The sequence below is a fragment of the Arachis duranensis genome, chromosome 5 (genome assembly GCF_000817695.3).
Source record: "Arachis duranensis cultivar V14167 chromosome 5, aradu.V14167.gnm2.J7QH, whole genome shotgun sequence".
Taxonomy (NCBI): domain Eukaryota; kingdom Viridiplantae; phylum Streptophyta; class Magnoliopsida; order Fabales; family Fabaceae; genus Arachis; species Arachis duranensis.
In genome coordinates, this window is record NC_029776.3 from 71,198,630 (window position 1) to 71,212,703 (window position 14,074).

Consider the following 14,074-nt stretch of genomic DNA (forward strand, 5'->3'; position numbering starts at 1 on the left):
AGCTAAAAATGAAAAAAAAAATGATGCCTTAGGAAAAGGCTACGCTTTTTAGGCTTCGGAGACACTTTTGTTGGCGATGCCTATACTAGTGTTGCCTATTCTCAAAGGCTACGCTTTTCTGTATCAAAGGCTACGCTTCTGGTTTTTGAGAATAAGGTACGCTTTTTGTCCCTCATTTTATTTAAATTTCTGTTATATATATATATATATAAACAGAAATTTCTAACAACTTTTTTATCTAAAATCTAATATTTGAGAATATAATTATATATATAATCCTGTATTTTTAATTAAATTAGTTAATTATTATAAAATAAAAAATGAATACATATATAATAATACCATACAATAATCTTTAAAAATAAAAATTATACTGAAACAAAGTATAATTATATAATGAACCAAAAATATTGGGATGATCATAAATTTGAGTATTCATACATCTCAAAGTGGAATAAGTATACTCATATAATGCACTTAGAGTTTACTACTAATAAACTAGAAAAAACCAAAATATTATATCATATAAATGTATCTTAGCTTCTAATAAAAGACATCATCATCATTAACCATACATCGTCTTTCAATTTCCATCTTTGTCAATAAACCATCATGATAAGCATCTCAATCTTCACTCGCATCTTCAGAATTATCCTGCATAATTATATAAAAAAATAATTATAATTTGAAAAAATACAACAAGAAAAAAGTAATTAACATATTAATAACATCTACAATATCCGAGCGCCATATCATAATTCAAACTACTCTTCTTTTCATATCACCAAAAACATAAAATAAGAAACAAAACCATACTATGCTTGAATAAAAAATTAAATAAACCAAAGTCTTTTGCTTTAAAATAACAATCACATTCAGGGGATACTATATAAGTCACCATAAAGGAATCTGATAACAGCCCATTATTCAAATCTAAAGCATGAGTAACTGAGTAATTGAAAATAAAAGGAAGAAATCTTGCTTTTCAAAACTCAATTTAAGTCAGTTACTTATTTGGAAAATAATAGGACATACACAAATCAAAGTGAAATGGTACAAAAAAAGCTAAAAATCTTAGATGCTGCTACATCACACATCTCAATTCTTTTTCATAATAATTTTATGTCCAAAAGCAAAAAGAACAAAAGGAGAATTTTAAGGGGGAAAAAATTAAATAAAATACAAAAGGAACTACAGCAAAAGGAAGCAAATCCAAATGATAGAGAGAGCACCTAAAAATGAAAAGGATAGAACAGAAGAAGATGTAAAGTATAATTAAAATTGTGCCTATAAAAGCAGATTAGGGAAAGGGGTCAATTATAACTATAGAAGCAGCAGGGTAGGGGTGACTCATGGGCATCAGGAAAAGGGTCAATTAGGGAGTCCACAAATGGAAGGGGGCTGTGTGTGTAAGGCCCAAATGAAGGTGAAAAAGTAATTAATAATGGCATCCAGAGACGAGAAATTAAAGAAGATGAAGCTACTTTATGAGATATTCATTAAGCTTATTTGAATGGGATTACTTAGCATTTTAAATTCATTAACCTATTGACTATTGTAGCTCAAATGAGGAACAAACAAATGATCAAATAGTTGGAATAAAAAAATTTTAATTTGCATAGTATCTATTTCTCAAGCAATCTGATAACAGCCCAAAATTCAAATCCAAAACATGAGTAACTAAGTAACTGAAAATAAAAGGAAGAACTCTTGATTTTGAAAACTTAATTCAGGTTGGTAACTTATTTGAAAAATAATAGGACATACACAAATCAAAGTGAAATGTCACAAAAAAAGCTAAAAATCATAGATGCTGCTACATCACACATCTCAATTCTTCTTCGTAAAAATTTTATGTCTAACACGAACAATAACAAAAGGAGAATTTTAAGGGGAAAAAATTAAATAAAATACAATAGGAACTGCAACAACATGAAGCAAATCCAAATGAAAGAGAGAGCACCTAAAAAAGAAAAGGATAGGAAAGAAGAAGATGTAAAGTGGAATTAAATTGTGCCTATAAAAGCAGATAAGGGAAAGGGGTCAATTATCACTATAGAAGCAGCAGGGTAGGGGTGACTCATGGGCATCGGGAAAGGGGTCAATTAGGGAGTCCACAAATGGCAGGGGATTGTGTGTGTGTGTAAGGCCCAAATGAAGGTGAAAAAGTAATTAATAATGGCATCCAGAGACGAAAAATTAAAGAAGGTGAAGCTACTTTATGAGATATTCATTAAGCTTATTTGAATGGAATTACTTAGCATTCTAAATTCAATAACCTATTGACTACTGTAGCTCAAATCAGGAACAAGCAAATGATAAAAAACAGTTGGAATAAAAAAATTTTAATTTGTATAGTATCTATTTCTCAAGCAATCTGATAACAGCCCAAAATTCAAATCCAAAGCATGATTCTCATGAGGAAAAAAGAAGAAGAATCCAAAGTAAAAAAAATCAACAAGTTTTGAAGCAATGCACAAACCAAATAGAGTCCAGACTCTAGTTTTTTCTTTAGAATTCAGAAACAATTATATGAGATATTCATTAAGCTTATTTGAATGGCATTACTTAGCATTCTAAATTCAATAACCTATTGACTATTGTAGCTCAAATCAGGAACAAGCAAGTGATCAAATAGTTGGAATAAAAAAAATTAAATTCGCATAGTATCTATACTAATTAAATCTGACAACAGCCCAAATTTTAAATCCAAACCATGAATCTCGCAAGGAAAAAAGAAGAATTCAAATCAGAAAAAACCAACAAGTTTTGAAACCAACATGGATGCATCTAATCACTTCCTGAGAAGTCAACAACGCATGTTAAAAAATTCTAAACTCAATCCACCAAATTGTTCGCATGATTAAATTTTTTAGAGAAATTCTATTTCACTCTCTGCCTTTTAACTGCTTAAGCTCATCAATTTGCTTCAGCATAAAACATTTAGATTCATATATTTCATTAGAAAAAATATATAATAAAAAAACACAAAACTGGCCACCAGATTTCTGAATAAGTTCATTTGATCAAGGAAAAATACAACAAAGTTGATGAATTTTCAAAGTAACAACAACCCCAATCAGCAAGTAACATAAATAAAAGGATACAAATTTAAGTTTTAATAATTTTTCAAGCCGTTAAATGATCCAACAATGAAATGGGCGATAAGCTTGATCACAGAAAAGTATGAACTGAATCGAAATGTAGCTGAAAAAATCGCAAGCTAAGACAATAGAAGAACGGACCTAGGGTTTGTGGCGAACAAACCTACAACAATTATTTCTCCTACACCGGAGTTCATCAATTCATGAGTTCACAGATTATTGTACCAAACCTCTAAATTGAAACCCTAAAATTGGAACTCTACCCTCTCAAATTTCAGAAACCAAATGAAGGTGGATGCATACCTTCTCGACGATGGTGAGCGAATGAAGAGAGGCTTTCCGTTGAGTGCAGCGTCGTCCTGATGTGAACGCACAGCAAAGAGAAGCGGCAGTATGTTGAAGACGAGTGACGGCGTCGTGAGTGGTGAAGATGAGTGAGTGCAGAGTCTTCCTGGAGTGGTGAGTGGTGACGCCGATAGTGGTGAGTGGTGATGGCGGAGTCTTCTCTTGGAGTGGTGAAAAAAAAATTTACTAAGTGTTGAACATTTAATTTGAAATACATTAGGCATCATTTTTAAAGCACACCTAAAACCTGACAAATAAGTTACCTTTTAAAAGTGTTCTCTTTGGTGTAAAAAGTGAACCCATAGCTCTTAAGATAAGGCTACGCTTTATAAGTGATATTTATAATATCTAAGGAGACACTTTTCAAGTGATGCCACAAATGTGCTTCCTATTCTCCTATGAAAAGGAAACACAGAGAAAAGCGTAGCCTATTCTAGGATGTGCTTCCTATTCTCCTATGAAAAGGAAACACAGAGAAAAGCGTAGCCTATTCCTAGAATAGGCTACGCTTTTCAAATGTAGTCTAAAAAAAGTGTGGCTAAATGGGTGTTTTCCTTGTAGTGTATGCCTAACAAAAGATAAATTGAAAGCATATGATGGCCAAGTCATATGAATCAAACAAGATATTCATTGAGGCATTTTATTGAACATGTGGTATGCAATGTGCAAGTTCATCACAATTAAGCACAAAATTGATTCTAACCAACCCAAAATATCAAGTAACAACACTTTGCAATACAAAGAAGCAACAAGGAAAGTAACAAATTTAATTTGACAACACAGAAGAAATGAAAGTAAATGCAAAAAAATATAAACATAGCTAGAAAGGGAGAACAAAAACCTTGGGTATAGAAGTTGAAGAGAACGAGAACAAGGGAAGAACAATGGCACTTCCTATAGCCACTACGAAATTACGGCGGTTGGGTTCGCCGGAAAGAACACCGGAGGAGAGAACTCACTGGTGGTGAATAGAGAAAAAAGGAGAGAAAGAAAGAAAAAAAAAGAAAAGAAGAAAAGTAAGAGAAAGAAAGAGATGATGTTTGGCCGACGGTGGCTGACAGCGCCGGTGGCCGGCGGCGGCGTGGAAGAGAGGGAATGGGCAGAAAAGAGAGGGAGAGGGTTGCTATGGAGAAGAAAAGAAAAGAGAGGGCTGCCTCTCAACAGGGCAGGCTGTCCTGTTAATGCCCAGAACGCAACCTGTGCGGACGCACAGAAGCAAAAGGTTGGAAGGGTGCAAACGCGCAAAGCGTGCGAACGCAGCGCCTAGGGGGGTGCCTAAAATTGTGCGGCGCACAATAGAGTGCGTGCGCACAAAGGGACTCTCTCTCTCTCTTTTTTATGTGGACTAAAGAAGGTGTGCGTGTGCATTGGTGCACGAAATTGTGATCTCAATGGCGCCAACAACTTGGTACGCACAATTGCAATATCACTCTTTTTCACAACTTCGCACAACTAACCAGCAAGTGCACAGGGTCGTCAAAGTAATAAACCTTACGTGAGTAAGGATCGATCCCACGGAGATTGTCGGCTTGAAGCAAGCTATGGTCACCTTGTAAATCTCAGTCAGGCGGATTCAAATGGTTATGGAGTTTTAATAATTAAAAGATAAATAAAATGTAAAATAAAGATAGAGATACTTATGTAAATCATTGGTGGGAATTTCAGATAAGTGTATGGAGATGCTTTATCTCTTTTGAATCTCTGCTTTCCAACTACCTTCATCCAATCCTTCATACTCCTTTCCATGGCAAGCTGTATGATGGGTGTCACCGTTGTCAATGGCTACTTCCCGTCCTCTCAGTGAAAATGGTCCTCTACGGTTTCTGTACGGCTAATCAACTGTCCGATTGCTCGTCTTGGATGAAAAATACCATGCACAGATATCGTATGGCTAATCAGCTGTTGGTTCTTGATCGTGAAGGAATAGGATTTACTATCCTTTTGCGTCTGTCACCACGCCCTACAGTCGCGAGTTTGAAGCTCGTCACAGTAATCCCATCCCAGATCCTTCTCCTAATACCACATACAAGGTTTAGACTTTCCGGATCTCAAAAATGCTGCCAATGGATTCTAGCCTATACCACAAAGACTCTAATCTCGGATTCAGATGCCCCATTGTCAGAGGAGAGTCGATGTGAATCGTTGATTAAAAACCCAAGAGATATACATTCTAGCTTGTTTTCATGTAGAACGGAAGTGGTTGTCAATCACGCGTTCATTAGTGAGAATGGTGATGAGTGTCACATAATCATCACATTCATCATGTTCTTGTGTGCGAATAAATATCTTAGAATAAGAATAAGCATGAATTGAATAGAAGAACAATAGTACTTTGCATTAATACTCGAGGAACAGCAGAGCTCCACACCTTAATCTATGGTGTGTAGAAACTCCACCGTTGAAAATACATAAGAACAAGGTCTAGGCATAGCCAAATGGCCAGCCTCCCCAAATGGCATATGAATTTGAAAATAGGGAAAAAAACCCCTAGTACAATAGTAAAAAGTTCTATTTATACTAAACTAGTTACTAGGGTTACAGAAATGAGTAAATGATGCAGAAATCCACTTTCGGGCCCACTTGGTGTGTGCTTGGGCTGAGCATTGAAGCTTTCACGTGTAGAGGTCTTCCTTGGAGTTAAACGCCAGTTTGTAACTTGTTTTTGGCGTTTAATGCCAGAATAGGGCAGAAAGCTGGCGTTAAACGCCAGTTTGCGTCGTCTAAACTCGGGCAAAGTATAGACTCTTATATATTGCTGGAAAGCCTTGGATGTCTACTTTTCAACGCAAGTGAGAGCGCGCCATTTGGACTCATGTAGCTCTAAAAATTCCATTTCGAGTGCAGGGAGGTCAGAATCCAACAGCATCAGCATTCCTTTGTCAGAATCTGAATAAGATTTTTGCTCAGGTCCCTCAATTTCAGCCAGAAAATACCTAAAAGCACAGAAAAACACACAAACTCATAGTAAAGTCCAGAAATGTGAATTTTTCTTAAAAACTAATAAAAATATACTAAAAAGTGAATAAAACATATTAAAAACTACCTAAAAACAATGCCAAAAAGGGTATAAATTATCCGCTCATCACAACACCAAACTTAAATTGTTGCTTGTCCCCAATTTAAAAAAGAAGAGAACATACAATAAATCTCACAATATTAATGAAACTTAGTCCCAATTAGATGAACAGGGCTAGTAGCTTTTGGCCTCTGAACAGTTTTGGCATCTCACTTTATCCTTTGAAATTCAGAATGATTGGCATCTATAGGAACTCAGAAGTTTAGATAGTGTTATTGATTCTCCTAGTTCAGTATGTTGATTCTTGAACACAGCTACTTTATGAGTCTTGGCCGTCGTCCTAAGCACTTTGTTTTCCAGTATTACCATCGGATACATAAATGCCACAGACACATAACTGGGTGAACCTTTTCAGATTGTGACTCAGCTTTGCTAAAGTCCCTAGTTAGAGGTGTCCAGAGTTCTTAAGCACACTCTTTTTGCCTTGGATCACGACTTTAACCACTCAGTCTCAAGCTTTTCACTTGGACCTTCATGACATAAGCACATGGTTAGGGACAGCTTGATTTAGTTGCTTAGGCCTGGATTTTATTTCCTTGGGCCCTCCTATCCATTAATGCTCAAAGCCTTGGATCCTTTTTATCCTTGCCTTTTGGTTTAAAGGGCTATTGGCTTTTTCTGCTTGCTTTTTCTTTTTCTTTCTTTTTCTTTTTTTTTCCGCCACTTTTTTTTTCACTGCTTTTTCTTGCTTCAAGAATCAATTTCATGATTTTTCAGATTATTAATAACATTTCTCTTTGTTCATCATTCTTTCAAGAGCCAACAATTTTAACATTCATAAACTTCACTATCAAAAATATGCATTGTTCAAGCATTCATTCAGAAAACAAAAAGTATTGCCACCATATTAAAATAATTAAACTAATTTCAAGATAAAATTTGAAATCCAAGTACTTCTTGTTCTTTTGTATTTAAGCACATTTTTCATTTAAAAGAGGTGCAGGATTCATGGAATTATTCATAGCTTTAAGACATAGACACTTGACACTAATGATGATGTAATGAAGACACAAACATATATCACACAATAAGCATAACAATCGAAAACAAAAAAATAGATAGACAATGAGATTAAGGAATGAGTCCACCTTAGTGAGGGTGGCATCTTCCTCTTGAGGATCCAATGGTGCTCTTAAGCTCCTCTATGTCTCTTCCTTGCCTCTGTTGCTCCTCCCTCATAGCTCTTTGATCTTCTCTAATCTCATGGAGAATGATGGAGTGCTCTTGGTGCTCCACCCTTAGTTGGTCCATGTTGTAACTCAAGCCTTCCAAGGAGGAATTGAGTTGTTCCCAATAGTTGTGTGGAGGAAAATTCATCCCTTAAGGCATCTCAAGGATTTCTTGATGAGGATCTTGCTCATGCTCTTGTTGAGGTCCACGAATGGGCTCTCTTGTTTGCTCCATTCTTTTTTTAGTGATGGGTTTGTCCTCTTCAATGAGGATGTCTCCTTCTATGTCAATCTCAGCCAAATTGCATAGGTGACAAATGAGATGAGGAAAGGCTAACCTTGCCAAAGTGGATGACTTGTCAGCCACCTTGTAGAGTTCTAAAGGTATGATCTCATAAACTTCTACTTCCTTTCCAATCATGATACTATGGATCATGATGGACTGATCCACAGTTACTTCAGATTGGTTGCTAGTAGGAATGATGGGGCGTTAGAAGAATTCGAACCATCCTCTAGCCACAGGCTTAAGGTCTGGTCTTCTCAATTGAACCGGATTGCCTCTCGAGTCTCTTTTCCATTGAGCTCCTTCCACACATATGTCCATGAGGACTTAGTCCAACCTTTGATCAAAGTTGACCCTTCTAGTGTAGGGACGTGCGTTTTCTTGCATAATTGACAAGTGGAATGCCAACCTTACATTTTTCGGACTGAAATCTAAGTATTTCTCCCAAACCATTGTAAGCCAAATCTTTGGATTCGGGTTCATACTTTGATCATGGTTCCTAGTGATCCATGCATTGGCATAGAACTCTTGAACCATTAAGATTCTGACTTGTTGAATGGTGTTAGTAAGAACTTCTCAACCTCTTCTTCGGATCTCATATCGGATCTCCGGATACTCATTTTTCTTGAGAATGAAAGGGACCTCAGGGATCACCTTCTTCTTGGCCACAACTTCATAGAAGTGGTCTTGATGGACCTTTGAGATGAATCTCTCCATCTCCAATGATTCGGAGGTGGAAGCTTTTGCCTTCCCTTTCCTCTTTCTAGAGGTTTCTCCGGCCTTAGGTGCCATAAATGGTTATGAAAAAATAAAAAGCAATGCTTTTACCATGCCAAACTTAAAAGGTTTTCTCGTCGTCAAGCAAAAGAAGAAAGAAAGAAGGGGAAGAAGAAGGAAAATGGAGGAGATGGAGGGAAAAGTGAATTCAGCCAAGATGGTGGAAAGGTGTATGTGTTGGGTGAATATGAAGGAGTAGTGAGCGGTTTATATAGGGGTGAGGGGAGGGTTAGGTTTGGTAATTAGGGTTGGGTTTGGGAGGAAAAAGTGTTTGAATTTGAAAGTGAGGTAGGTGGGTGTTCATACCCTGGGTCGAGCTGTCTGACCTGGGATGTTCTACAAACAAAGCGACCGACCTCTTCAGGTCAGGACAACCCGACCTCTTCTCAAAGAGCTCGGCCAAGTCACCAGGAAAGCCCAAAGAAGAGCCCTAATGGAGGACCGTGCACCAAAGCCCAAGGCAACCCAAGTGGTGGACGAAATTGTGAACGAAAAAGTGGACCCCGAAAGTGGATTTATGCATCAATTACTTACTGATGTAAACCCTAGTAGCTAGTCTAGTATAAATAGGATAATTTACTATTGTATTAGACATCTTTGGTCTCAGTTTTATTTAATTATTCATCTTAGGAGACTATTGATCATGTTTTGGGGGCTGGCCATTCGGCCATGCATGAACCTTTCACTTTTTGTATTTTCAATGGTGGAGTTTCTACACACCATAGATTAAGGGTGTGGAGCTCTGCTGTACCTCAAGTTTCAATGCAATTACTATTATTTTCTATCCAATTTGAATTATTCCTATTCTAAGATATTCGTTGCACTTCAACTTGATAAATGTGATGATCCGTGACACTCATCATCATTCTCACCTATGAACGCGCGTGATTGACAACCACTTCCATTCTACCTTAGGCCGGGCGCGTATCTCTTAGATTCCTTAAACATAATCTTTGTGGTATAAGCTAGATTGATGGCGGCATTCATGGGAATCCGGAAAGTATAAACCTTGTCTGTGGTATTCTGAGTAGGATTCTGGGATTGAATTACTGTGACGAGCTTCAAACTCCTGAAGGCTGGGCGTTAGTGACATACGCAAAAGAATCAAGGGATTCTACTCCAACCTGATTGCGAACGGACAGATGATTAGCCATGCTGTGACAGAGCATTTGGACCTTTTTCACTGAGAGGATGGGATGTAGCCATTGACAACGGTGATGCCCTACATACAGCTTGCCATGGAAAGGAGTAAGAAGGATTGGATGAAGCAATAGGAAAGCAGAGATTCAGGAGGAGCACAGCATCTCCATACACCTATCTGAAATTCCCATCATGGAAATACATGAGTAACATTATCCTTATTTTATGTTTATTTACTATTATTTGATTTTCCAAATTCCATAATTTATTTAAATCCGCTTGACTGAGATTTACAAGATGACCATAGCTTGGTTGACACCAACAATCTCTGTGGGATCGACCCTTACTCACGTAAGGTTTATTACTTGGACGACCCAGTACACTTGCTGGTTAGTTGAACGGAGTTGTGACCACACATAGTAAAGAGCTATTATCTCGAATTAAATTTCATACAAGTACAAAGAGTACGAATCACAATTTCGTCCACAAAGTTTTTGGCGCCGTTGCTGGGGATTGTTCGAGTATGGACAACTGACGGTTCATCTTGTTGCTCAGATTAGGTAATTTTCTTTTCAAAAAGTTTTCAAAAATCTTTCAAAAATATTTTTCTATTATTTTCGTTTTTTTAATATAATTTTCGAAAAAAAATAATAAAAATACAAAAAAATCATTAAATCATAAAAATAAAAAATATTTTCGAAAATTCATGCATTCATGGTGTTCTTCATGATCTTCAAGTTGTTCTTGACAAGTCTTCTTGTTTGATATTGATGTTTTCTTCTTTTGTGTTGTTTGTTGTTTTTCATATGCATTTTTTTATTTGTTAGAGTCCATGCATTAAAGATTTCTAAGTTTGGTGTCTTGCATGTTTTCTTTGCATAAAATTTTTTTCAAAATTACATTCTTGATGTTCATCATGATCTTCAAAGTGTTCTTGGTGTTCATCTTGACATTCATAGTGTTCTTGCATGCATCATGTGTTTTAATCCAGAATTTTCATGTTTTGGGTCATTTTTATGTTTTTCTCTCTCAGCATCAAAAATTCAAAAATCAAAAAAATATCTTTTCCTTTTTTTTCTCTCCTAATTTTCAAAATTTTGGGTTGACTTGGTCAAAAATTTTTAAAATTAGTTGTTTCTAACAAGTCAAGTCAAATTTTCAATTTTAAAAATCTTATCTTTCTAAAATCTTTTTCAAAAATCATATCTTTTTCATTTTTTTATTTTCAAAAAATTTCAAAAATCTTTTTCAAAATATTTTCAAAATATTTTTCTTATCTTTATGTCAAATTTTCGAAATTAAACTAACAAGTAATATGATTGATTCAAAAATTTGAAGTTTGTTACTTTCTTGTTAAGAAAGGTTCAATCTTTAAATTCTAGAATCATATCTTTTAGTTTCTTTTTAGTTAAGTAATTAATTTTAATTTAAAAAAAATTAAATCTTTTTCAATCCTATCTTTTTATCATATCCTCTTATCTTATCTTTTTATATCTTTTTCAAAATTTATCTTTTTCAAAAATTTGATTTCAAAATTTATCTTTTTCAAATTTGATTTTAATATCTTTTTCAACTAACTATTTGACTTTTTGTTTGTTTCTTATCTTTTTCAAAACCACCTAACTACTTTTCCCTCTCTAATTTTCGAAAATATCTCATCCTTTTTTCAATATTCTTTTTAAATTAACTAATTGTTTTAAATTTTAATTTTAATTATATCTTATCTTTAATTTTCGAAAATCACTAACCACTTTTTCAAAATTATTTTCGAAATTCTCTATCTCTCCTTATTTTATTTATTTATTTATTTACTAACACTTCTCTTCACCTCTCTTCATCTCAAATCACTACCTCTACCCTTAACCATTCTTCTTCACTCTTCTTCCCTTCCCTCTTCTACTAACAACAAAGGATCCTCTTTACTGTGACATAGAGGATTCCTCTTTCTTTTCTTGTTCTCTTCTTCCCTATATGAGCAGGAACAAGGAAAAAGACACTCTTATTGAAGCTGATCCAGAACCTGAAAGGACTCTGAAGAGGAAACTAAGAGAAGCTAAACTACAACAATCCAGAGGCAATCTTTCTGAAATTTTCGAACAAGAGAAGGAGATGGCAGCCGAACCTAACAACAATAATGCAAAGAGAATGCTTGGTGACTTCACAAAACCAACGTCCAAATTTGATGGAAGAAGCATCTCCATTCCTGCCATTGGAGCCAACAATTTTGAGCTTAAGCCTCAACTAGTTGCTTTAATGCAACAGAACTGCAAGTTTTATGGACTTCCATCTGAAGATCCTTACCAGTTTTTAACTAAGTTCTTACAGATTTGTGAGACTGTTAAGACAAATGGAGTAGATCCTGAAGTCTACAGGCTCATGCTTTTCCCTTTTGCTGTAAGAGACAGAGCTAGAACATGGTTGGACTCACAACCTAAAGATAGCCTGGACTCTTGGGATAAGCTTGTCACGGCCTTCTTGGATAAATTCTTTCCTCCTCAAAAGTTGAGCAAGCTTAGAGTGGATGTTCAGACCTTCAAGCAAAAAGATGGTGAATCCCTCTATGAAGCTTGGGAAAGATACAAGCAAATGACCAAAAAGTGTCCTTCTGACATGTTTTCAGAATGGACCATATTAGATATATTCTATTATGGTCTATCTGAATTTTTCAAGATGTCATTGGACCATTCTGCAGGTGGATCTATTCACCTAAGGAAAACGCCTGAAGAGGCTCAAGAACTTATTGACATGGTTGCAAATAACCAATTCATGTACATTTCTGAGAGGAATTCCGTGAATAGTGGGACGCCTCAGAGGAAGGGAGTTCTTGAAATTGATACTCTGAATGCCATAATGGCTCAGAACAAAGTGTTGACTCAGCAAGTCGACATGATCTCTCAAAGTCTGAATGGATGGAAAAATGCATCCAACAGTACTAAAGAGGCAGCTTCTGAAGAAGCTTATGATCCTGAGAACCCTGCAATAACAGAGGTAAATTACATGGGTGAACCTTATGGAAACACCTATAACTCATCATGGAGAAATCATCCAAATTTCTCATGGAAGGATCAACAAAAGCCTCAACAAGGCTTTAATAATGGTGGAAGAAATAGGCTCAGTAATAACAAGCCTTTTCCATCATCTTCTCAGCAACAGACAGAAAATTCTGAACAGAGCCCCTCTAATTTAGCAAACTTAGTCTCTGATCTATCAAAAGCCACTTTAAGTTTCATGAGTGAAACAAGGTCCTCCATTAGAAATCTAGAGGCACAAGTGGGCCAGCTGAGTAAGAAAGTCATTCAAACTCCTCCTAGTATTCTCCCAAGCAATATAGAAGAGAATCCAAAAGGAGAGTGCAAGGCCATTGAAGTAATCGATATGGCCGAATGCACAAGGGAGGAGAAGGACAAAAATCCTAGTGAGAAAAACCTCCTGGGACGTCTCTCAAACAAGAAGGAGTTCCTCATTGAGGACCTAAAGGAATCTGAGGCTCATATAGAGACCATAGAGATTCCACTAAATCTTCTTCTGCCATTCATGAGCTCTGAAGACTATTCTTCCTCAGAATAGGATGAAGATGTAACTGGAGAGCAAGTTGCTCAATATCTAGGAGCTATCATGAAGCTGAATGCCAAGTTGTTTGGTAATGAGACTTGGGAAGGTGAATCCGCCTTGCTCATTAGTGAACTAGATACATGGATTCAGAAAACTCTACCTCAAAAGAGACAAGATCCTGGTAAATTCTTAATACCCTGTACCATAGGCACCATGTCCTTTAACAAGGCTCTGTGTGACCTGGGGTCAGGCATAAATCTTATGCCACTCTCTGTAATGGAGAAACTAGGGATCATTGAAGTACAGCCTGCCTTATTCTCACTTCAATTGGCAGACAAGTCAGTAAGACAAGCTTATGGATTAGTAGAGGACGTGTTAGTAAAGGTTGAAGGCCTTTACATCCCTGCTGATTTCATAATGTTAGACACTAGGAAGGAAGAAGATGAATGCATCATCCTTGGAAGACCCTTCCTAGCCACAGCAGAAGCTGTGATTGATGTTAGTAGAGGAGAATTAGTTCTTCAATTGAATGGGGACTACCTTGTGTTTAAAGCTCAAGGACCTTCCTCTGCAACCATGGAGAGGAAGCATGAAAAGCTTCTCTCAGTACAGAGTCAAAAAGAGCCCC

The 14,074-nt window shown here is 36.3% G+C and overlaps 1 protein-coding gene and 1 non-coding gene across 2 annotated transcripts; both read right to left on the reverse strand.

Moving 5' to 3' along the window:
- Positions 1-418: 418 nt before the first annotated feature.
- Positions 419-3,676, reverse strand: LOC127747633 (uncharacterized). Its single transcript, XM_052261737.1, has 2 exons — positions 3,408-3,676; positions 419-654 (listed from the first exon to the last, which is right to left on the reverse strand). Exons 1-2 carry the CDS (start codon positions 3,674-3,676, stop codon positions 600-602), a joined length of 324 nt encoding a protein of 107 aa, XP_052117697.1. The 3' UTR covers positions 419-599.
- An 8,726-nt stretch (positions 3,677-12,402) lies between these two features.
- LOC127748154 (small nucleolar RNA R71) lies at positions 12,403-12,506 on the reverse strand. Its single transcript, XR_008010097.1, has one exon. It is a non-coding gene; the product is annotated as a small nucleolar RNA R71 (small nucleolar RNA).
- Between the last annotated feature and the right edge of the window lie 1,568 nt (positions 12,507-14,074).